The following is a 26,707-nucleotide window of genomic DNA, read 5'->3' on the forward strand; positions in this document are numbered from 1 at the left end:
TCAAGTACACTGTAAAATCCTGAATGGAGAAGAAGAGCAGCCCTATTTATTTAAAATAAGAGGAAAAACATCTATTCTCACTGACTTCCATCTGATTAAATGTTTCTTTGTTCCATTGGTCCTATTTTGGATACTGAGGATTTCCTAATGGGAATCATAGATGTGTCGCAGGTGTGGAGTAGTTCTCCCTGCACACGTAGCCTTTCTATCACTAGTGGAGAAGAAGATAAGCAAGCAAAGATTGGCGAAACCTCAGAGGTGCCCCCAAGGTGAGGCCCACCCCACACAGTGCCTTTCTGAGTATTTCCCCTTTCTTTCATTATGGATCTAGAAAGAAGTAATCTATTGTTTTTATATACAGCCACTGAGGTTTACAGATCCTTTAAAGCATATGTGATGTATTTAATGTGCCAGTTTTTCTTCAGATGCTTCTGTTGCATTTTCAGGGAATCATTTGTATGTTAATATAACAGAAAGCTTCCTGAACCTGCTGTTTAGGAAGAAAAGAAAATTATATGTTTTAATAACTATATCTATAGGGCTTTTGGCATCTTGACAAGTTTTTGCACAAGTGTACACAGTGCAAGAAACACCTACATATTTATAGCAAAACAGATACTGTGCCAAGGCCCCCAGCCATAACTGAAGTTCTTATCTGAAAAGGCACTGGAGTATTGTGGTTGAGAGAATAGCTTGGTATCATACACACCTGTATTTGAATCCTGTCCCTAACACTCGGGCAAGTCATAACAGTCCTAAGCCTCAATGGACTCATTCAGTTTCAGTAGAATTAAAATGAGATAATGCACAGTAGATAGCTTCCAGCCATACCATGTACTTATGTAATTACCTCCGCTTGAGCCTGGGCTGGATGAAGTGAAGTTGACTTTTAGGAAGATTGTGGCCTCTGTCTTGGGGGTTATCTTGCTCTCTCAGTGTGCTCCTGCTGTGTCTAGTTCTCCCTTGGATTCCTTGCTTTGGAAGTCAGCTGTCATGTTATTAAGCAGCCTTGTGGAGAAGCTCACATGAGCTCTGTTTAAAGTGGATGTTTTGAGGCCTATCATCAACCACTCAGGGAGCTTGGAATCAGCATCTTTCCCAGCTGAACTTGGAGCTGACTGCAGCCCCAGTGACGCCTTGATTGTAACCCCTTGGTAGAGACCATGCATGAGAGGCACTCAGTTAATCTGCATCCAGTTTCCTGACCCACAAAAACAGGGAGATAATTAATATCACAGTTTTTTGTTTTGATTTAAGCCATTATTAGGGTGATTTGTTACACAGTAGTCGATAACCAAGGGCTTCCCAGGTGGCTCACTGGTAAGACTCCACCTGCCAATGCAGGAGACAGGTTCTATCCCTGAGCTGGGAATATTCTCTGGAGAAGGTAGTGGCAACTGACTCTAGCATTCTTGCCTGGAAAATCCCATGAACAGAGGAGCCTGGTGAGCTACAGTCTAGAGTAGCTATAGCCCAGATCGCAAAGAGTCAGACACTACTTAGTGGCTAAACAACAATAACAAATATAACACAGAGGCAAGTTCACCTGTGCATAGCAGGTAGTAATAGTAACACTGTTCTCAGAACAGGAAAAGATTAGACTTGATATGTGTGCAGAGAGCTTGCAATAAAGCCTTTTGGGAAATTTCCTGGCAGTCCAGTGGTTAGGATTATGTGCTTTCACTGCCAAGGGCCTGGGTTCATTCCCTGGTCAGCGAACTAAGATCCCACAAGTTGTGTGGTGTGGCCAAAAAAAGAAGTAGGTTTGTGAACAGTCCTTTGCCTGCTTTTGTAAATTGAAACATAAAAGACAAAATGCATCAGTCATTTGAGAATTTTAAGATAGCACAGGAAGTCAAGAACCCCCAGAAGTCATGTAATTCTTCCTCCTATTTGAAAATAAGATGAAATTTAAATTGCCAAAAAAAAAAAAAAAACAAAAAAGGATATGGCAAAACCAATACAGAATTGTAAAGTAAAATAAAAAATAAAATAAATAAATTAAAAAATAAAAATAAAAAAATAAAAAAATTTTTAAAAAAAGGATATAGAAAGTAATTTGCAAATATTGTTCCTTAGATAGGCACAAAAGAATTGCTAAAATATTAAATTGATGAAAATATAAGAGTTTATTTTTGTTGTGCTTGATCAATTTGTTACTTAATAATCTTTGTTCAGGATTTTTGTGTTGTTTAATTTACAAAAGACCAGTGATCTTTGCAATGCTTTTGCACTAACCAAGATTTGAAAATATGTAGAAAAAGGTTTTTTCATGGCTTGGGATGTAATAAATTGTATTTAACACTTTATGTGGAAATGTCATATTAAAATCGATTAGTCTGTCTTGCCAGAATCAATCCATTTTTCATTTGAGATAAATTCTTACCATTGAACTCTGGAAAGTAGGATATGGAACTTAATAGGTAAATACAACCTTATGGGTCAGAGCCCTAGTATAGAATTTCTATGCAATTACTACTTTACTATACAATTTTCCACATGGTGCTAGTGGAAAAGAACCCACCTGCCAATGCAGGAGACATAAGAGTCCCAGGTTTGATCCCTGTGTCAGGATGATCTCCTGGAAAAAGGCATGGCAACCCATTACAGTATTCTTGCCTGGAAAATTCCATGGACAGAGGAGCCTGGCAGGTTACAGTCCATAGGGTCGCAATAACTTGGACACAACTGAAGCAACTTAGGGCACTTAACACATACAATTTTAATTACCTTTACTTTTGTTGTAAAATTTTCCTAAATCTGTGGCTTTTTTCAGATATTCTGGAAATTGAGTTAGGAGTAAAGCAGTTGTTATCAGAATTATTTTCTTTTCAAGTTTGTTAAGCTTTGCACATAGAACCTTCTACTAGAAAGTCTAGTGGCTGTTATCAGGGAAGCAAAGGTAAAGCATTCACTCACTCCCCCGGTGCATCCTTTTCTGGCCTACTGCTCTTGCTTTAACTTATAAGACTGAATAGTGTGCCTGCACATTAAAGTTTGGAAGATGTGTTGGTTTATGCTGCCTAGATGATTTAGTGAAGAACAAAAATGAGTGTTCCCATGCCCCCGTGGATTTTGTGGTAGTTTAGGATAAAAAAGCAAAACTGCCCAAATATGTAGAGCTATAGATGACTCGAAAAAAGAGAATTTACTTACCCTAAGACATCTTAAAAACAAAAGCAAAACAAATCAAAACTCACAGTTCTTTAGTTGTAGCCAATAAGACTTAAGACTCTTTATACCCATTTTTCATTTACTCTAAAAGAGCATCCGTAATTCATCTTGTGCTTGCTGGCAAGTTATACAACTTCTTTATATGTTGATAGATTTTTACTAAATAGATTAGATTTGAAATATACTTTAAAGTATAGGAAAGGAGATGTGAACTCTGATTGAGTATTCAATAGACATTAAAGTTCTTTGAATGTTCTAATAAAGATCAGGCCAACATTTCAGAAGTTCAGGTCAAAGCACCTGGCCCTGCCTTAGATCAAATCACTCTCCTGATCATACTGAAATCTTTTAGAGTCAGAGTCATTTTAAACATATGTGTTTATATCACTATTATCCTGAAGTTAGTTCAGAATCTCTTTCAATATGATTTATAACAACATAAAGCTAAAGCTCCAATACTTTGGCCACCTGATGCAAAGAGCTGACTCATTGGAAAAGATCCTGATGCTGGGAAAGATTGAGGGCTGGAGGAGAAGGGAGTGACAGAGGATGAGCTGGTTGGATCAATGGACATGAGTTTGAGCAAGCTCCAAGAGATGGTAAAGGACAGGGAAACCTGGTGTGCTGCAGTCCATTGGGTCGCAAAGAGTCAGACACTACTTAGCAACTGAACAACAACAATAGTTGTATTCCCAGAGAGGGAGTTTTCTATGTCAACTTCAGCTTTATATACAGTATATATTTCTTGTAGTCCAATTTATTTATCTGAAAATATAAAGAAAAGATTATTTTATTACTTGTCTAAAATACGTAGATGATTTTTAAAGAGAAACCCTTTATGGTTATAAAATCAGTAATAAGACATTTACTATCGAGACTCCATTAATGCTACAATAATATTACAGGTAAGTCTAAATTTTCTTAGGCTGAAATGCAGAAATTGAGGATATAGGATATAGGTGGTATTTAAAGCAAAAATGTTTAGATGTCACAGTAAAATCATCTTCAAATCTATCAGCCCCTAATGGGATAATTTCATGAAACCAAGTAGCCTATTATGTGTGCATATTAAGTTTTAAAATTCATACATAATCCACTTCTTTTATGGCTACATTAAGAGACAGGATATTTATATCATTCCCCCAGAATGATTGTCATTACCTTTCTGGTCCTAGTGCTGGTACCCAAGTCCATTGTCAAAATGTAGTGAGGCCATGCTGCTGCTAAGTCACCTCAGTCGTGTCTGACTCTGTGCGACCCCATAGACAGCAGCCCACCAGGCTCCCCCATCCCTGGGATTCTCCAGGCAAGAACACTGTAGTGGGTTGCCATTTCCTTCTTCAATACATGAAAGTGAAAAGTGACAGTGAAGTCACTCAGTCGTGTCCGACTCTTGGCGACCCAGTGGACTGCAGCCTACCAGGCTCCTCCATCCATGGGATTTTTCCAGGCAAGAGTACTGGAGTGGGGTGCCATTGCCTTCTCCAAGTGAGGCCATAGTCGTCTTGATATATAGTTTCTAAGGCAAAGATAAACTCAAGCTAATACTTGTAAATATATTTTGAAGAAGTGTATTTCTTAAGTGTAAGATGACATATTGTAGTTGAGTCACTAATTTGTTTCCGACTCTTTGCAACACCATTGACTACAACACACCAGGCTTCCCTGTCCTTCACTATCTCCTGGAGTTTGCTCAAACTCATGTTAATTGTGTTGGTGATGCCATTCAACCATCTCATCCTCTGTTGCCCTCTTCTTCTCCTGCCCTCAATCTTACCCAGCATCAGGGTTTTTTCCAGTGAATCAGATCTTCACACCAAGTGGCCAAAGTATCAGAGCTTCAGCTTCAGCATCAGACTTTCCAATGAATATTTAGGGTTGATTTCCTTTAGTATTTAGTGATTTGATCTTCTTGCAGTCCAAGGGACTCTCAAGAATGGTGCTGTGATTCTCAGAACCAGTTTGAAGGCATCAATTCTTTAGCAATCACCCTTCTTTATGATCCACCTCTCATATCTATATGTGACTACTAGAAAAAACATAGCTTTGACTATATGGACCTTTGTCAGCAAAGTGATACTAGGTTTGTGAAACTGGTGTATTAACAATTCAACATGTCAGTTTTCCAAAATTGTAAAATGTAGATGTTAGACTAAGCAGCCTCAAAGTCTCTTAACATTAAAATTCCAAGATGATGGGGGACTAAGGGGAAACTGAATCAGTGCGACCTTCTCTCTATATACACATTTCATTTTGAGTCTAGGGGAGTTCTCAAGAAAAATTGATTTGTGGGGCATTTTCCGAAGTCTGCTTTATACACACATATGATTCCAAGGTCTAAAAGTTTGAGAAACATTACTTATGCCCTAGCCATATTGGCAGCTCACAATACTTAACTAGCACTAAGACTCTGAGAATTTCTATATAAACGGAACCCTTTTTTATCTTTCATTTCCCCAGTTTTCTCCAGTTCATCATATCTTAGAAATGACACCACTATTCTAAGTATCACCTTTTATTTCTCTTTTCCTTTCATCCACACACTCCCTATCCATCAGTAACTCCAGTCGGTCTTGTCTAGAAATAGAAGCAACTGTTAAGCCTCTACTGCCAATAGTCTGATTAACTTTACATTTTTTCCCAGGCCAAAAATTCTCTTAATTGGATTTTCTTTGTCCATTCTTGCCCCCTCTACAATCTCTTGTTCCCAGTAACAAGGTGTGATTTTGTTGTTGTTGTTTGACAATTGCACATGGCTTATGGGATCTCAATTCTCTGATGAGGGATTGAACCAGGGCCAGAGCACTGAAAGGTCAGAACCAGGGAACTCCCTACAAGTGTGACATTCCTCAAACATAGAGGATGGCCACGCTTTAGCTCAAAGCTCTCCAGATTTTTCCCATGCCCTGTAACACCTTCCTGCTCTAATCACTGTCTACTTCTCTGATGCTCTCCTACCCTACCAGTTGCCACTTGCTCATTTTGCACCTATCTTATACTTATTGCCAGTCCTCACTGAAACCAAGTCTGAAGACACACTTTGGACTTTAAATCTCTTGTGTTTTCATCTGCTATGGACATACTTCCCTGATGTTTTTGCATGGTTCCTTTCCTCCCTCACTTCTCTTTTGTTAACATTTTTTAAATTTATTTATTTATTGGCTGAGCCAAGCCTTAAGTGTGGCACGAGGGATCTTTTCATTGTATCAGGTGAACTTGTTGTTGCAGCATGTGGGATCTAGTTCCCTGACCAAGGATTGAACCTGTGACCTCTGCATTGGGAGCATAGTCTTAGCCACTGGACCACCACTAAGTCTCTTCAGTTCAGTTCAGTCGCTCAGTCATGTCCGACTCTTTGTAACCCCATGAATTGCAGCACGCCAGGCCTCCCTGTCCATCACCAACTCCCAGAGTTCACTCAAACTCATGTCTGTCGAGTCGGTGATGCCATCCAGCCATCTCATCCTCTGTCGTCCCCTTCTCCCTCTGCCCCCAGTCCCTCCCAGCATCAGAGTCTTTTCCAATGAGTCAAGTCTTAGCATCAGGTGGCCAAAGTACTGGAGTTTCAGCTTTAGCATCATTTCTTCCAAAGAACACCAAGGACCGATCTCCTTCAGAATGGACTGATTGGATCTCCTTGAAGTCCAAGGGACTCTCAAGAGTCTTCTCTAACACCACAGTTCAAAAGCATCAATTCTTCAGCACTCAGCTTTCTTCACAGTCCAACTCTCACATCCATACATGACCACTGGAAAAATCATAGCCTTGACTAGACAGACCTTTGTTGGCAAAGTAATGTCTCTGCTTTTGAATATGCTATCTAGGTTGGTCATAACTTTCCTTCCAAGGAGTAAGCGTCTTTTAATTTCATGGCTGCAGTCACCATCTGCAGTGATTTTGGAGCCCCCCCAAAATAAAGTCTGGCACTGTTTCCACTGTTTCCCCATCTATTTCCCATGAAGTGATAGGACCAAATGCCATGACCTTCATTTTCATCAAGAGGCTTTTTAGTTCCTCTTCAGGATCCCTTGGAGAAGGAAATGGCAATCCACTCCAGTACTATTGCCTGGAAAATCCAATGGACAGAGGAGCCTGGTAGGCTACAGTCCATGGGGTTACAAAGAGTCGGACATGACTGAGCAACTTCATGTTCACGTTCATGTTCACTTTCTGCCATAAGGGTGGTGTCATCTGCATATCTGAGGTTATTGATATTTCTCCCAGCAATCTTGATTCCAGCTTGTGCTTCTTCCAGCCCAGTGTTTCTCATGATGTACTCTGCATATAAGCTAAATAAGCAGGGTGACAATATACAGCCTTGATGTACTCCTTTTCCTGTTTGGAACCAGTCTGTTGTTCCATGTCCAGTTCTAACTGTTGCTTCCTGACCTGCATATAGGTTTCTCAAGAGGCAGGTCAAGTGCTCTTACTGCCTTTTCCAAGTGGTATTCTCTAACCATCCTTCCAAGAAGATTTCCTCTCTCCCTCTATCAAATTCTCTGCTCTACTTTGTTATGTTTTATAGTGTTGATCTTCACCTGAATATTAATTTGTTGTCTCCTCAAACTAAAATATAAAGTGTACAGTAGCAGAATAGTCTTGTTTACCACTCTATTTCCCTAGTACCTGAGTCAGTGGCTTGGCACATAGTAGGTACAGAATAAGTATTGAATAAATGAGTGAATGAAAGACTATATGACTACTCCTAAGCTCCACTAAACTCAAGTATCACTTCCTTCCTCAGTGTCACTAAACAGTCTGTCTTTGTTCCTGTTCATCTGCTTTCCTAGATTTTTTGTCCACATCTTGTTTCTCTTTAAGAAAACACTCTTGATATTCTCTTTCAGTCTCTTCAAATCCTCCTCAACCTCTATGAAGTTGTCTCTGCTACACTCTCCCACAGTGATCTCTCCCCAGTTGTGACCTTCCATAGTTGTGACCTTCCATCGGACTCATCGTTACCCAATTGTCATCACCTAGTTGTTTTTAATGGTTGTGTGTATGTCTTCAAAACCATTATAAACTTAAGGACGAGGCCGCTATTTGTATACTTTTAGGGGGTTCAGAGTAATAATGCACAAATAGTAGCAGTCTTAACTTTTTTATTTATTAGCTGATTGTCTAATTAATGGATTAGCTCGATCTCAAGTGTGTATATAAATGAAACAACAGCTTGAAGCCATGTGTGTATGATTGTGTGTATGTGGTGGGTGTATATAAAGTCAAAAAAAGAGAGGCATTCATATCCAACTAACGTTGTTAAAAGAGTAGCATTGTAATAAAAACTGAAGAACTATTTCATTTATCAGGAGGTAAACAGTCCTTACCTGATATGATGTTATCAACTGGAAAACCTGCCTGAGTAATTACAGTTCCAGATCATCATACTTGACCTTTCTTCAGTGCCTATGAAAGAGCTTGTTAGTGACTCTGAAAACAGAATCCATTCAATATTTTACTAAACGTAAAAACATATGTTTATGAGTAATTGTCTATCAGTAGATTTGCTGAATATTGCTTTTTAAAAGCATAAGTTTAAAATAAGCAGGAGGGAAGGTTGGAAAAGTAACTTTGATAAAAGTAGACCTATTTTCACATCTTCTGGTATATCTTGTTGGTGGTGAAACCCTAGAAAATACTGAAACAATACTCTGTATTTTAAATTTCATTTTTTTAATTATATGCATTCGTATATTTATATACATATATATTCAAAAACAAGTATCAGATTTTCTAGGATGTAAACTGTGTTCTTAATAGTCCCATTAAAATAAGCTATGTTTGTTCTTAACTAAATTTGAATTTTGCTTTTTTGACCAGAATAAGTTGACCATGTATCCTATTATGTTTTGGTGAAAGGAAATAAAAGCTAAAGTCTCTGTTTTGTTTTTCTTTTTCTTTTGCTATGGCATGAAATACTAATGAACAAGTGAATCTAATATAGGGAGTTATTGAAAAATCATGTCTTTTTACCCCCTAACCTTAATATTAACTTTTAACAAGCCATATGTATGCTTCTAAATGGGTTTCAGCAGTATGCCAGCAAACTGAAGAGATGACAAAAGGAAAAAAAGATTTTTAAAGTCTCAGTGTCCATTTCAGACATCTCAGAATTTCCAGGGTTATTTTTTTCAGGTATCTGAAAGAGCTGAACAATAGCTGAAGCAGCAGTAAATAGAAGGGAAAACAGTACAGTTAAAGCTACAATATTATAAAGAGATTGTAAACCCCAGAGGCAAATATGTTTGCTACCACTACTCTGGACATAATATTGTCAGCATGAAGTTACAGAACACAGATCTTTGATTCACTTTGTGATGAAAGTCACAAAAACAGAACTAAGCCTCACTCTTCAAGGGGGCAAAAATAATTCAATATTTTGCCAAAATTCTCCTTGTTTCAATAAAGGATAATAAGGTCATGCCTAATAAAATAGAAACTTGAAATTCAGGAATTTTCAGTTTGATGTACTTGTTTTAGAAAAAGGAATTGTCCCTGAACTATAAGAGAAAGGCCTCAAGTGTCCCTCCCACGGACATGGTCTTAAGCACCAAACACAGAAAACACCGCCAAATTGGAAGCTTAGATTTGAGATGACCCAATTCATCTTCTTCCTCAGAATATCTTTGTTACCTTGTTTGCTCCTTAAAGTGCTGAACTCTTATTAATTGAATGGCTTCTTGCCTTCAGACAGTTCTGTGGAGACTCAGGAAAAATGTGAAGTTTAGCTACCTAAACCCAAAGTTAATACATCTATCATTTTACGGTGACTACTTCCAGGGTGACTTTTAACATAGGCAAGAGAAAGGAGTGCTTGGAGTCTCTCAAACATTTTTGTCCTTGTGCATATCTCTGCTTTTTACAAAATTATAGCATATACATTCTGATGCATAATCTAGAGGATTGTTATTTGGAGGATTGTTACAGTCGTAGGTTGATTGCCAGTTTGTGCATTTATGAGTTAATGCTATATGGTCTCAAGGAGAAATTTCTCCTCTTATCTAACATTCATAAATTCTAAGATATTAAATCAATTTGGCTTTTAATAGAACTCCTGATGTTTTGGGGACATGGAGGGTTTATAAAAGATTTTGAATTTATTAAATCTAACATTATATGTAATGAACCATAGTAATAAAACAAAAGCCACCTCCAATATAAATCTATGTATTTCATTCTGACTCTCCCTTCTGAATACAAGTGTCATCAGTTTTGGTTGCATAAGTTTCTTGTCCTAAAATGTTGGCAGCTCCATGAAGCCAAGGAGATCAAGAAGCAAAGAGCTCCCCACCTCCAACAGCAGCAACATTCACAGCCACCTGTGCTAAACTGTCTCTGATTATGACCCGGAGAAGATTACGGGATTCCCATTCATCCCAAGAGGACAAACCACCTTCACAAATTGTTTTAAGCCAAACCATTTCAAAGAAAAGTATCAGGAGAACACAAAAGACTACAGTCATGAATGAAGATCTTGTAATCAGCCTGTGTAGACCCCCTCTAAGAATCTTAATATCTGATTCACCATATAAAACAAATGGAAATACTAAAATGAGTGAATTAGAAGTCACCAGTGGATCATCAAAAAAGCAAGAGAGTTCCAGAAGAATATCTGCTTCTGCTTTATCGACTATGCCAAAGCCTTTGAGTGTGTGGATCACAATAAACTGTGGAAAATTCTGAAAGAGATGGGAATACCAGACCACTTGACCTGCCTCTTGAGAAACCTGTATGCAGGTCAGGAAGCAACAGTTAGAACTGGACATGGAACAACAGACTGGTTCCAAATAGGAAAAGGAGTACATCAAGGCTGTATATTGTCACCCTGCTTATTTAACTTATATGCAGAGTACATCATGAGAAACACTGGACTGGATGAAGCATAAGCTGGAATCAAGATTGCCAGGAGAAATATCAATCACCTCAGATATGCAGCTGATACCACCCTTATGGCAGAAAGCGAAGAACTAAAGAGCCTCTTGATGAAAGAGGAGAGTCAAAAAGTTGGCGTAAAACTCAACATTCAGGAAACTAAGATCATGCCATCTGGTCCCATCACTTCATGGCAAATAGATGGGGAAACATATTTTTGGGCCCCCAAATCACTGCAAATGGTGACTGCAGCCATGAAATTAAAAGATGCTTACTCCTTGGAAGAAAAGCTATGACCAATCTAGACAGCATATTAAAAAGCAGAGACATTACTTTGTCAACAAAGGTTCATCTAATCAAAGCTATTGTTTTTCCAGTAGTCATGTTTGGATGTGAGAGTTGGACTGTAAAGAAAGCTGAGCGATGAAGAATTGCTGCTTTTGAACTGTGGTGTTGGAGAAGACTCTTGAGAGTCCCTTGGACTGCAAGGAAATCCAACCAGTCCATCCTAAAGTAAATCAGTCCTGGTTATGCATTGGCAGGACTGATGCTGAAGCTGAAACTCCAATGCTTTGGCCACCTGATGCGAAGAGCTGACTCATTTGAAAAGACCTTGATTCTGGGAAAGATTGAGGGCAGGAGGAGAAGGGGAGAACAGAGGATGAGATGGTTGTATGGCATCACCTACTCAATGGGCATGAGTTTGAGTAAGCTCCGGGAGTTGGTGATGGACAGGAAAGCCTGACGTGCTGTAGTCCATGGGGTTGCAAAGAGTCAGCACAACTGAGCAACTGAACTGAACTGAACTGAGTGCTTCTCAGTGGTAAAGAACTCTCCTGTCAGTGCAGGAGACATAAGAGATGTGGCTTCAATCCCTGGATCTGGAAGATCCTCTGGAGAAGGGCATGACAGCCTACTCCAGTATTCTTGCCTGGAGAATCCCTTAGACAGAGGCGCTTGGCAGGCTATGGTCCATAGCGTTGCAAGGAGTTGGACATGACTGAAGTGACTTAGCAGATAGTGTCCAAGAAAAGGTTAATTTCTTGAAAGAAGGGGAAACTGAGGAAAACAAGACAGCTCCGACAGTGATGTTACTGTTGTTAAGGTCAGGGCCAGGGATTCTGTTGGGTCTGAAGACCAAACCACCAGATCATCAATCAAGTCAACATTCTTGGCAGTTGACACTGCCTAGAATCACTTTTGCAGTCATCACAAAGCCGAGATCTCACAGCTTTTGATAAACAATAATTAGTACCAAGCTCGGGATATGAGGGAAAAAAAAAAAAAAAGCCTCAGGAATGCGTTAAACAAACCGTAAGGATAAGGGCTAGGATGCAGACATCATCATCAGGCAAGTATTCAATAGATGGCAGTTTTTCAGGTGATGACAATGTTCAGAAACCAGAGCTTGAAAACCAGTCTCCATTAATCTCCAGCAAGCAAGTTGTTATTGACTGGACAACCCCAAAATACATCTTTTGTCAAGATGAAGTGGTATTGGCCCCTTGTTCTGACAGTTGCTCTTCTCTTTGGGAGTTTCTGGTACACTTGTACTTCTGAAGCAGAAAGTATCACTGTTCAAGAGTTCCAGAACCACATGAAACAACAGATAAATAATTACCAAGGTCAAGATGAGAAGCTGTGAAAAAGGAACCTAACATTCCTAGAAAAACATCTTAATAGCTCCCAACCTTGGCTTCACCCTTCTATCTTGCTGCTCACTGCTGACCAAGACGCTGAAGGAGCACTCAGGTGTCTGAACAAATCACTGATGCCTATTCATCCAGATTGATGGAGCAGGTAAAGCAACTGAAGACAGTGATATTGTCAAACAAGAGGTAGGTCAGGAACTGAGCAATGGATTCTGAAATGGCCAGAATACAGTTGTGGTCCTCTACTTTGAGTCACTGCCTGCAGGCTCTACTTTGATCTTCTTTAAGTGTTGTGACCACAAAAATGCAACTTTCAAAGATGTAGCCTTAGTCCTGATTGTCTTGTTAGAGGAGACACTTGGAACCAATCTAGGCCTAAAGGAAACTGAAGAAAAAGTGAGGGATTTCCTCAAAGTCAAGTTCAGCAACTCTGACACACCCAACTCCTACAAACATATTTGTTGTTGTTCCAATGCTAAGTCATGTCCAACTCTGTGCGACCATGGAGTGTAGCACACCAAACTCATCTGTCATCCACTGTCTCCTGGAGTTTGCTCAAATTCATGTCCATTGAGTCGGTGATACTATCTAACCATCTAATACTCTGCTGCTCCCTTCTTTTGCCATCAATCTTTCCCAGCATCAGGGTCTTTTCTAATAAGTCGACTCTTCACATCAGGTGGCCGAAGTATTAGAGGTTCAGCTTCAGCATCATTTCTTCCAATGAATATTCAGAATTGATTTTCTTTAGGATTGACTGACTGGTTTGATTTCCTTACCCAGACAAATAGAGTGGGCTTTGGAGCAGTATTTCTCACTTAGTCCTGTTGTGTAAAACCCAAAATTGACCTGAAAGGGAGTATCTGCTTATAAGAGAAGACAGAAAATCATCAAGTTCTGAGAATTTTTCAAATTTTCTAACCAGAAACAGGATTCAGAGCTTTTTTTTGAAACAGCTGGTTTTTAAAAAAAATTTTTTTTCATTTGAGGATATTTGCTTTACAATATTGTATTAGCTTCTGCCTTGCAATAATGTGCATCAGCCACAAGTACAAATATGTCCCCTCCCTCCTGAACTTTTCCCCACCCTTCACCCTATCCCACCTCTCTAAGGTTTCTTTTTAAAGGAGGTTAATTAAGTTCTTCCCTGGTGGCTCAGAGGTTAAAGTGTCTGCCTCCAATGCGGGAAATGTGGGTTTGATCCCTGGGTCGGGAAGATCCCCTGGAGAAGGTAATGGCAACCCACTCCAGTATTCTTGCCTGGAGAATCCCATGGACAGAGGAGCTTGGTAGGCTACAGTCCACGGGGTCACAAAGAGTTGGACACGACTGAGTGACTTCACTTTCACTTTCAATTAAGTTCTTAGGTAAACATGGAACATCTAAATCATTTATTCAACCATTTATCTGTTATTTGAGAGAACTGTTTACCTGTTTCCTCTGACATCTGTGTTAATGATATCTGAGGACTAAATTCTGTGCAGTTACTTAGAGGATCTACTTAGATTCCAGGTTGAATCATTATTGCTATGGTATGATGAGTGGGAGGGATCAGGCTCCTTCCAATGAATCCTCCCAAGTTTTTAGCTTAGTTTTTTTTTTTTTCCAAACTTTAAACTTTTTTTTATATTGAGGTTTAACTGATTAACAATGTTGTGGTAGTTTCCGGTGAACAGCCAAGGGACTCAGCCAGACATATGCATGTATCCATTCTCCCTCATATCCCCCTCCCTTCCAGGCTGGCACATAACATTGAGTAGAGTTCCATGTGCTATACAGTAGATCCTTGTTGATTATCCATTTTGAATACAGCAGTGTGTACATAGCCATCCCAAACTCCCTAGCTATCCTTTCCCCTGGCAACCATCAGTTCATCTTGCAAGTCTGTGAGTCTCTTTATGTTTTGTAAGTTCATTTGTATCATTTCCTTTTAGGTTTTGTTGAGTTATTAAGCTCCCTAAGCACAAATGTGGGTTTCCTCTTTTACATCACTTAGATGTAAATTACTTAGCTTCTGCTTATAGAAACAGAAATAATGAAAGGCCATCTGAGAGTGTATGTGGTTTTTTTTCTGATTTTGGAGGACAGGGAAAAGGAAACAAGGGAAAAGTTGCGGAATGGGAAGGAAAGGGGAGTCTCCAAGATGAAAAGCTAAAATAAGCCTGCCAGTCCAGTGGTTAGGACTCCCAGCTTAGCTTCCAGTGCTGAGAGCTGGGTTCAATCCTTGGTCAGGGAACTAAAATCCCGCAAGCTGCCCTGCACAACCAGGAAAAAAATGGGCATTTACGCCTAAGGTTAGTCAAACATAGTTATATGAGCTCCATTCTTAGTGAAGTCTATCACGTATCCTTTTTTTTTTTTGTTTTCCCTTTAAGAAATTTTTAGTCCTCCCAAAGATTTTGAAGCATGTACCTGATGAGCGTTAGTATATTTGCTCATTTGGCTCTGAAGAATGGGTAAATTCAGGCAGTTTATTTTAGTCATATCCTGAAAGTTTTGTCAAGAAATACAATTTCAGGAATTGGCAAACCATTTGTTGCCCAGATCTCCTGGGCTATTGAAGAAGGATTTAATTTTCTACATGTCCACTTGTTGCAGTCTGAATCCTTTAATGACACTCTTAAAACAAGTATAAAGATTTACTGTGCACGTGATAAATTCTACAGAGTACCTCCAGCCAAAAAGAAAGTAAAGTTTACCATACATGAAGGATGTTAAAATACACTGCTGTACATTACTGTAGAATTTCGGTTTTAGCGTTACATCTCTAACAGCTTTTTCATCTGTCGACTGCTGTATTTTTCTTAGAATTTTAAAATTCTAGATTCAATTTATTTTTTATTGTCTATAAACCTTTAAATCACAATATTGTCTTTAGAATACTAGAGCCTGTCAGTGCCCTCATCGTTTACCTTTTGAGGATCCCATAACTAATTGTAGAGTATGGTCTCATTTCTTCCAACTAGGACTATCAGTACTCATAAATTTATACTCTTCATTGTAGTTTGTTCCTGAATATCAGAAGTCAGATGTTCTGATTTATAGAGGATTCTAAAATAAGTTTCTAAAAAGCCTTGTCTTATATATGTGTGTTATATGGAGGAACTAATATTTCTATTAAATGTTTCATTAACCAAAATTTTAAAGTAAGTAATCTGCCTGCAATGCAGGAGATGCAGGTTCAATCCCTGGGTCAGGAAGATACCTGGAGAAGGGAATAGCAACCCACCCCAATATTCTTGCCTGGAGAATTCCACGGACAGAGGAGCCTGGTGGGCCACAGTCCATGGGGCCACAAAGAATCAGAAACAACTGAGTGACTAACACTATATCAGGAAAAGTAATTGTAGCAGCTGATTTGTAAATGATTTTAAAAACTATTTTAGTAATTTAAATAAATTTGCTTCCTTGTTTTGTACTCATAAAAAAAAAAAAAGAAAAGTTATATTGCCTATTAATGTAACTCATGGCAATATATTTTTAAATTTTGCTTAGTTTTTACACTTTAAGAAAAAAAAAGTATCAGACTATCTGTCGTCTGATTTTTTCCTTTTTAATTTCAATTTTATTGCAAGTGTTTATTGCCTCTAGAGAGACCTGTATGCAGGTCAGGAAGCAACAGTTAGAACTGGACATGGAACAACAGACTGGTTCCAAACAGGAAAACGAGTATGTCAAGGCTGTGTATTGTCACCCTGCTTATTTAACTTATATGCAGAGTACATCATGAGAAATGCTGGGATGGAGGAAGCACAAGCTGGAATCAAGATTTCCAGGAGAAATATCAGTAACCTCAGATATGCAGATGGCACCACCCTTATGGCAGAAAGTAAGGAAGAACTAAAGAGCCTCTTGATGAAAGTGAAAGAGGAGAGTGAAAAAGTTGGCTTAAAGCTCAACATTCAGAAAACTAAAAACATGTCATCTGGTCCCATCACTTCATGGTCAATAAATGGAGAAACAGTGGAAACAGTGACTGACTTTATTTTGGGGGACTCCAAAATCACTGCAGATGGTGATTGCAGCCATGAAATTAAAAGACGCTTACTCCTTGGAAAGAAAGTTATGACCAACCTAGACATTATATTAAAAAGCAGAGACATTACTTTGTCAACAAAGGTCTGACTAGTCAAGGCTATGGTTTTTCTAGTAGTCATATATGGATGTGAGACTTGGACTATAAGGAAGGCTGAGTGCTGAAGAATTGATGCTTTTGAACTGTGGTGTTGGAGAAGACTCTTGAGAGTCCCTTGGACTGCAAGGAGATCCAACCAGTCCATCCTAAAGGAGATCAGTCCTGGGTGTTCATTGGAAGGACTGATGTTGAAGCTGAAACTCCAATACTTTGGCCACCTGATGTGAAGAGCTAACGCATTTGAAAAGACCGTGATGCTAGGAAAGATTGAGGGCAGGAGGAGAAGGGGACAACAGAGGATGAGATGGTTGGATGGCATCATTGGACATGGGTTTTGGGTAGACTCTCGTAGTTGATGATGGACAGGGAGGCCTGGTGTGCTGCAGTTCATGGGGTCACAGAGTCAGACACAACTGAGCGACTGCACTGAACTGAACTGAAGTAATTTATATTCTTCTAAAGTATTAGATGGTATGTTTGGCTGAATGGTAGGTATATGTGATATGCTAAAATTTATTTACACAGTTGTAGTATTTAAAAGAGCATATTTCCATGGGCTTCCCCAATGGTAAAGAAAGTCAACATCTTAGTTTCAGTCGTGTCTGACCTTGTGAACCTATGGACTATAGCCCACCAGTCTCCTCCATCCATGAAATTTTTAAGGCAAGAATACGGAGTGGGTTGCCATTCCTTTCTCCAGGGGATCTTCCTGACCCAGGAATTGAACCCAAGTCTCATGCATGGCAGGCAGATTCTTTGCCATCTGTGTAACCAAGGAGTCCATGAGTGATAAAGAATCTGCCTGCAGTGCAGGAGATGTGAGAGACTTGTGTTCAATCAGGACTTCCCTGGTGGCTCAGTTGGTAAAGCATCTGTCTACAATACGGGAGACCCTTGGGTCAAGAAGATACTCTGGAGGAGGGCATGGGAACACACTCCAGTATTCTTGCCTGGAGAATCCCATGGACAGAGGAGCCTTTTGGGCTACAACAGTTCATGGGGTCACAAAGAGTCTCACCCTACTTAAGTGACATATTTACATAGGGATAGGGTGAACTGTCTGTGGAAGCAGAATAGAGAGGCTGAAGAAAGATTCAGGCATATATGGAAACCTGATTTACGATAGAAGTAGCATTGCAGATGACATGTTTTTTGGCTCAAGCAATATCTATAAGATATTGTAGCATACAGAGGTCTGTGTGATAGGTGTTCACTACAGCATTTTGCTAGTATAAAAGCAAAAGATTGTTTATCCAAATGTCTGTCGATAGTATAATTTTTAAATAAGTAATAAAATAATTCATTATATATATTAAATTATAAATATAAAATGGAAAATTATACAGTGATTTAGACAAAACAGGGAAAAACCACTCCTTTTGCACACTACATCTGGGACTAATAGGTGGCTCAGACGGTAAAGAATCTGGCTGCAGTGCGGGAGATCTGGGTTCAATCCCTGGGTTAGGAACATTCCCTGGAGAAGGGAATGGCTACCCACTCCAGTATTCTGTTCTGGTCCCAAAGAGTCAGACACGACTGAGCAACTTTCACTGTCACTTGCTCTGGAAAGCAATTTGGTAATAACTATCACAATTTAAAATATGCAGATCCTATCACACAACCTGATTAAAAATGGGTGGAAGAACTGAACAGACATTTTTTTCAAAGAGGAAATGCAGACAGCAGACAAACACATGAAAAGATGATCAACATCACTAATCATCTGGGAAATGCAAATCAAAACCATGATGAGATATCACCTCACAACTGCCAGAATGACTATCATTGAAAAGAATAAAAATTACAAATATTGGTGAGGATGTGGAGAACACTGAACTCTCATATACTGTTGGTGGGAATGTAAATTGGTACAGCCACTGTGGAAAACAATATGGAGATTTCTCAAAAAACTGAAAATGGAACTACCATATCACCCAGCAATTCCACTCCTGGGTATATAGTTAAAAACAAAAATACTAGTTTGAAAAGATACAGGGACCCAAATGTTCATTCTAGCATTATTTATATTAGCCAAGGTATAGAAGCAACCTCAATGTCCATCAACAGATGAATAGTAAAGATGGTGTATATATAGACACACACAATGGAATATTGCTCAGCAATTTAAAAAAAAAAGGATGAAATTTTGCCATCTGCAACATCATGGACGGACTTGGAGGGCATATTAAGTGAAGTAAGTCAGAAAGAGAAAGACAAATAGTATATGGTATCACTTATATGTGAAATCTAAAAAGTACAATAAACTTGTGACTAAAACAAAGAAGATGCAGACTCACATATGTAAGAACACACTACTGGTTACCTCTGGGGAGAGGGAAGGGAAAAAAGGCAACGTAGGGGTAGAAGGGAAAAACAGGGTTATTATGAGATTATATGAAATCATCCATGTAAAACTTTTGAAAATTACAAAGCATTACAGAATTTAAATAATCTTCCATTCAGTAAAAAATAAATAATTTTTTTAAAGGACAGGATATGAATGGATGAACAGAGGTGACTGGCTAGGTGTCTAATCAGAACACTGGCATTCCCCATGAAGAATGCTGCTGGCTACTCTGGATTCTGGAACACTGAAAACAGCAACTGCAGTGACAGTAGGAAAAAAATGAATTATAAGTACTTTGGCATCTAAGAGAGAAGTGTGTGTCTGATCACTATTGGCTGTAATATTTTTGGTCAATTACCTAGAAGTATGAGCAACATGTGAACTGTGAACTTCTAGATGTTCAAGCTGGTTTTGGAAAAGGCAGAGAAACTAGAGATCAAACTGCCAACATTCGCTGGATCAGAGAAAAAGCAAGAGAGTTCCAGAAAAACATCTATTTCTGCTTTATTGACTATGCCAAAGCCTTTGACTGTGTGGATCACAATAAACTGTGGAAAATTCTAACAGAGATGGGAATACCAGACCACCGTCTCTTGAGAAACCTGTATACAGGTCAGGAAGCAACAGTTAGAACTGGACAGGGAACAATAAACTGGCTCCAAATAGGAAAAGGAGTATGTCAAGGCTATATACTGTCACTCTGCTTATTTAAATTCTATGCAGAGTACATCATGAGAAACGCTGAGCTGGAGGAAGCACAAGCTGAAATCAAGATTGCCAGGAGAAATATCAATAACCTCAGATACGCAAATGACCCACCTTTAGGGCAGAAAGTGAAGAGGAATTAAAGTGCCTCTTGATGAAAGTCAAAGAGAGTGAAAAAGTTGGCTTAAAGCTCAACATTCAGAAAACTAAGATCATGGCATCTGGTCCCGTCACTTCATGGGAAATAGATGGGGAAACAGTGGAAACAGTGTCAGACTTTATTTTTCTGGGCTCCAGAATCACTGCAGATGGTGATTGCAGCCATGAAATTATAAAAGACGCTTGCTCCTTGGAAGGAAAGTTGTGACCAACCTAGACAGCATATTAAAAAGCAGAGACATTACTTTGCCAACAAAGGTCTGTCTAGTCAGGGCTATGGTTTTTCCAGTGGTCATGTATGGATGTGAGAGTTGGGCTATAAAGAGAGCTGAGCACCGAAGAATGGATGCTTTTGAACTGTGGTGTTAGAGAAGAGTCTTGAGAGATCCTTGGACTGCAAGGAGATCCAACAAGTCCATCCTAAAGGAGATCAGTCCTGGCTGTTCATTGGAGGGACTGATTTTGAAGCTGAAATCCACTACTTTTGCCACCTCATGCGGAGATCTGACTCATTTGAAGAGACCCTGATGCTGGGAAAGATTGAGGGCAGGAGGAGAAGGGGACGACAGAGGATGAGATGGTTGGATGGCATCACTGACTCGATGGACACGGGTTTGGGTGGACTCCGGGAGTTGGTGATTGACAGGGAGGCCTGCGTACTGTGGTTCATGGGGTCACAAAGAGTCAGACACGACTGAGCGACTGAACTGAACTTATCAGAAGTATTACACTTTTCTCTATTAATGAGATTTTTTTGTTAATTGTGTTTATTTTTCACACATTTACTGTCTTGTATATTGTATCTCTTGATTTTTTTGTCTTGCTCCTTTCATAGCCTGTTCTTCACACAGTGCCCATGTGAACATACTAATATGTTCAACCACAATTATATGATATTTTATCATATATCATCATATTATTTTGCATCTAAAAATAAACTATCCAAATCTTACAATGTAGAAAATCCATATAATAGAATCTCTTTAGAAACCCTTGAACATCTGAAGGTAATGCACCCAGGTTGAAATTTCTATGGTGCTGCAAAAATAAGGCAAAGTTGAAATAAACTTACATGTCTATCAGTAAGAGAGTTGCTAAATAAATCATGGAATACAGTCAAGCAATTTCTTTAAAAAAAAAGGAAAAATTTCCAGTAATGGCAGTGGAACAAAGTGATTATATAAACCCTCCCATGGTTAACAGTTACAGCATCTGGACCAAATATTTTTTAAATCCCATCTTTAAGTGCTTGGAAACATCCAAAGTAGATAGAAACCACTAGGAATATACTAGACCTGGGTGTTGGTATACCCTTCTGTGCTATTTGAATTTAGACCAAGTGCAAAATAATTTTTTAAAACTTCAAATAATTAACTTTCATTATGCTTTATGTGTATTAAAATGAAACTTTAAAAATTTCAAATGTCTACTACATAGCTTTTAGATTATTAGGCATGTTTTTACTTTTAGTATTAAAAGTATACCTATCATTTCCTAGTAGATTGTTTTACTCTATTTGGGTTAAGTATTTATTGATTCATTCAATCTCAGAAAATATTTATGGGATGTCTAACATGTGACCAGACTTTCTTCTAATGCTGAGGTACAATAGTCATCAAGACAGAGAAGCTCTCTGCTCACTTGGGGTTTACCTTGTAAAGAACTGTCTTACTTAATAGAGACTTTGTAAGCAGAAGATATATATTTACCTAAAGTTATCATCTGAGAGAAAAACGGAAAAAAAAATGGGGAAAAAGGATAAGCAAGAATCCTGTTTCTGTATGTACATTAAAATCCCTAATATTAGAGGGAGTCTTAGTAGTTTTCAGTCTTTTTACATGAGGATTTTGATAAATTTACTGTATTCTTTTTGATTAATTTTTAGGATATATCAAAATTTTAATCTTCTATTTTTTCAGTCATTTTAGAAATTAGTGGATTATAGATGTGTAATTTACTAGAGAATTTTTGTTTGGATTTGTCCTTAATGTTGAGGGAGCTTGTGGAGGAATATGTCAACTTTTACATAAATATGACAGGTATGTATTGTGAAATGGAATTTATTTGGCTTTCTTTTGCATTCATACATTCTGCTATAACCTGTAGATAATATGTTGTTGTTGGTTATTTTTATACCATGAGCAATCTTTTAAGGCAGGAGAATTAAAAACTTTTTTGATGTAGTTTATAATCCTTAACATTATGAAAGTTTTATATGACTTTTATTACTAAACCTCTGATTTTGTTCACTGCATTTGTTATTAATACACTAAAATTATCCTAATAAAAACATCTCTGACTCAGCAGATAGACCAAATCAAATTTAAGTTTCAACAGTATCTAATATTCCTTAAAATACTCCTTTCCCAGAAACTTTCTCTTAATTTTAGGATATTGGGTATGTCCTCACTTATCCTTTGTCCCAGGTAAACTTAGGCCTGGTGTAATTATGCTGTTTTTCCCTACTATGTTTTTCTTTTGTTTTTTGCATCTGTTATATTTTTATGATATTTGTAGATGTCTTGTCTGTATATTCATTAAGAAATGGTATTTTAAATACTATTTTATATTTTCTGAAATCATTCTGATCAAATTTATGGTATTTTCCAGTAGCTGAATATCAACATCAATTATAAAATTGTAACAATTATCATTTCATCTTAGATGATAGACCAAAAATAGTGACTGCACTATATCTGAGTTTAAAGCACTGTTTGATTTTCTAAATCAGCATCTGAAAAGTTTTGTCTAGTGGGCTTCAGTGGCATACTGTTCTTTATCCCTCAACTAAGTATATTCTTTTTTCTTTCTCTCTCTCTCTTAAAAAAAAATATCAACAGCTTGACCAAGTCATCCGCCAAAGAAGCCTGTCCAGTTTGGAACTGTTCCTTTCCTGTGCTCAGAAACAGTTAAGTGCTTTAATAGCTACAGAACCAGTTGACATTGAATAAAGAAAACGTGACAAGCTAACCCACACTGGCAATGGATAAATCATTAGACCTCTAAAATACATGCTCTGAATTACAAAGATACTTTTGTTTTCTTTCCAAACCTTGGAAAATTGGTTTCCACTTCAAGGATAAACTAAAACAATATTTAGAAGAAAAAGAGATCTAATTTATTTTCTTTTATTTTCTCCTTTATGTTTAATGTTATTTTATTAGTAGCAATAGTAGCAGCAACAGACAGTATGATGTGCCCTCAAAACCATTGAAAATTACCAAAATTTAATTAAATAAAGTATAGCTTCTGGTGGCCGGTTACATTGTTTTTGGCAAAAATAGTAAATATCTTTACTTATCATTTCACAGTGACTCCAGATGAGATTCTAGAATGTCATCATACATTTATTTGATTTTGAGGATATAAATAGCATGGTTTTCAATGTCACCTTTTTATCTGTGTAACTTAGCTATAAAGCATGGATATGCCAGAGAGTCATTCTGATATTACCAACCTCTTCTATAGTGGGATCCATATATTGTCATTGGTAGCAATTAAAAACACTGAAGATTATTAAATTAATTCAACTTTGATCTTATGTACCACCTAAAGGAATATATATGTATAATATGCTTATCTCCTATTTCTGTTCTTCACAGTCACTATGAATCAATAAAATCTTTTTTCTTACAAATCACACCATGAACTTAATCTCTAGAAAGAGAATATAACTTAGGGAATTTATATTCCCTCTTATATATAAATATAATGGAATCAGGTCCAAATATGAGATGTGAAATCCTTTCCCAGTACTTCAGGATGTACTTAATTCATGAGCGGTGTGCTTCAGTGCAAAATCATGAGGTTTTTGTTTTCTCTTTTGACATCAAAACTAAAATATCATTTAAAATGTTTGCAAACATTTTTGTTTTGTTTCCTGAAATGCTCCTACTTTCATTGGCTCTGTACTTTTCTGGGATTTCTCAGTGTAATAAAGAGAGCTTCAAATATTATTTGGTTGTTGTTATTTTTAATACTTTAAAGTTTTTTCTTTAATTTTTTTTCTAAATCTAACTTCTACATCTATGGATGATGATGTTTTTAACTTATACCTACACACCAAGAATCTTTAACAAGGGCTTATTTTACCAAGGGCTTCTCTGTTGGCTCAGATGGTAAAGAATCCACCTACAATGTGGGAGACCTGGGTTTGATCCCTGGGTTGGGAAGATCCCTTGGAAGAGGGCATGGCAACCCACTCCAGTACTCTTGCCTAGAGAATCCTGGTAGACAGAGGAGCCTGGAGGACTACAATACAGGAGGAAGCAAACAGTCGGACACTACTGAGTGACTTTTACTTCACTTCAAGAATCTTTAAATTGTTAATGACTACTTAGTTGTTTTATCTTACAAATTTAAATAAGAAATTAAAGCAAGCAGGCCACTGATTTGAAATGCAGCACAGTTAAAAAGGGGCAAAAGGGCTTTTAATCCAGAAACAAGTCAATAAAACAATGTAATAGTCATGTTTAAAATCAGTTGACTCTGTCATCAAATTTAAAATGATAGGATATTTGACAAGTTACTCAGATATGAGTTCAATGAAAATGAAGCATAGAAGGTCGTTGAAACTAAGATCCAGAGATAGAGGATATATCAAGAGAATATAATCATCTCCACCTCTCTTTTTATCCCAGCTAGCACAGAATGATTTTTTTGTTCTTCCATTTGGAGTTCTAGTTTTGCTCTTGACATAGACTAATTATTGTCTGAAGTAATTTGGAACAAATTGATACTGATCAGTCTCTGAATATTTGCAGAACACCCACCATGCACAATAATAAATTCTTAGATTGCTACAATATTTTTATCCCATGGAGTTGTCCTTAAAGATAACTGAGAATAATCATCTGGACATAGAACTAATTAATACATTTATCCTTCCAAACTGAATTAGCTAATAATCTGTTTCAGTGATATTCAGTTACAGGTTTCCACATTTAGAACTGTATTCTCTTTTTGTTCTGGTTATCACAAGGACATAAAGCATGTCAGGTAGCATTCACTAAGAGAATTAGACTTAAACATTTAAATCTCATGCTTACAATTTAATTTCTCACGATTTAAGCATTATGCTGTTGTTAGGGGAAGCACACTGACTGAACCCGCCCACCCTGGCCAGGCACCATAGTAACTATTTGCATGAGTTGTTTTGACAGGAGGTCCTGGTAAAGAACATGGAACTAATAAACCGTCAACCAGAAGAGCTCGGGAAAGGTCAAAAGGAGACACCACATGTCAGATCACCTCCCAGAATCCTTCTCACTGGCATCCATATAGACTGAACAAGGCATGCACAACCAGGAAGGACTGTGAGTCAGAATGACTGGCTAAAGACAACCCAGAAACTAATCCCTTCACCACAAAACACAAGATTGCTATGTGGCAGAGCAGTTCTCCTAGGTTCCCTTACCCTACTGCTCTCCACCCGGGCCCCCAGTAAAATTGGAGATTTTATTCCCGATAACATCTCTTGCTTTGTCAGCACATATATCTCCCCAGACAATTCATTTCTGAGTGTTAGACAAGAGCCCAGTTTTGGGCCCTTGAAGGGGGTCCCCCTCCCTGCAACACTGTGACCAAAGATAAGAGATTCTCCCTGATATATGAGCTGAAAGTCTCAAACTAATCAAATGTTTTGTATCTAAAACTTTCCCCTCCTATTGTATGTTTTCCTTACCACTTTTTAGAGCATTTCCTATCTTTATGTCTAGGTGAATAAAGCACCATCTTGAAAGACTATGGGTAAGAGAGTAATTAGATTTTTTGAGTGACAAAGCACTGTCAAATTGTGACTCCATTTTTAGTAACATGCTTGAGGGTTCATTATTAGTAGAGTTATTTCCTCAAAAAACAAATGAGTATCTGCTTTGAACCAAGTATTTTCACATTATTTCAACACCCCTGTGAAGTTGAAATAACCCTGTATAGGAGATGATATATCCACGTTGATTAGTGTAGATTAGGTGTTTAATTGCCCATGAGGACCAGACAGAGTTCGGGGGGATTCAACCGCAGATCTTTCAACAGGTAGTTTTATTCTTTCTAATATAAAATTGCAGATACCTAACATCTTTTAGAACTGGACATGGAACATCAGACTGGTTCCAAATAGGAAAAGGAGTACATCAAGGCTGTATATTGTCACCCTGCTTATTTAACTTATATGCAGAGTACATCATGTGAAACGCTGGACTGGAAGAAACACAAGCTAGAATCAAGATTGCAGGGAGAAATATCAATCACCTCAGAGATGCAGATGACACCACCCTTATGGCAGAAAGTGAAGAGGAACTAAAAAGCCTCTTGATGAAAGTGAAAGTGGAGAGTGAAAAAGTTGGCTTAAAGCTCAACATTCAGAAAACGAAGATCATGGCATCCGGCCCCATCACTTCATGGGAAATAGATGGGGAAACAGTGGAAACAGTGTCAGACTTTATTTTTGGGGGCTCCAAAATCACTGCAGATGGTGAGTGCAGCCATGAAATTAAAAGACGCTTACTCCTTGGAAGAAAAGTTATGAGCAACCTAGAAAGCATATTCAAAAGCAGAGATGTTACTTTGCCAACAAAGGTCCATCTACTCAAGGCTATGGTTTTTGCAGTAGTCATGTATGGATGTGAGAGTTGGACTGTGAAGAAAGCTGAGTGCCGAAGA

General features: G+C 38.1%; 1 protein-coding gene and 1 pseudogene across 3 annotated transcripts in view; both read left to right on the top strand.

Moving 5' to 3' along the window:
- Positions 1 to 24,003, top strand: part of CCDC91 (coiled-coil domain containing 91) — a 400,877-nt gene extending 376,874 nt beyond the window's left edge. For all 3 annotated transcript variants that reach the window (XM_040234623.1, XM_040234619.1, XM_040234621.1), the window contains one exon: positions 22,888 to 24,003. In XM_040234623.1, the coding sequence (XP_040090557.1) occupies positions 22,888 to 22,998 (111 nt within the window). In that variant the 3' untranslated portion in view covers positions 22,999 to 24,003. The remainder of the gene's footprint in view (positions 1 to 22,887) is intronic.
- Positions 148 to 13,290, top strand: LOC120857538 (annotated as a pseudogene).
- Positions 24,004 to 26,707: the final 2,704 nt, after the last annotated feature.

The sequence above is a fragment of the Oryx dammah genome, unplaced genomic scaffold, assembly GCF_014754425.2.
Source record: "Oryx dammah isolate SB20612 unplaced genomic scaffold, SCBI_Odam_1.1 HiC_scaffold_29, whole genome shotgun sequence".
Lineage (NCBI taxonomy): Eukaryota > Metazoa > Chordata > Mammalia > Artiodactyla > Bovidae > Oryx > Oryx dammah.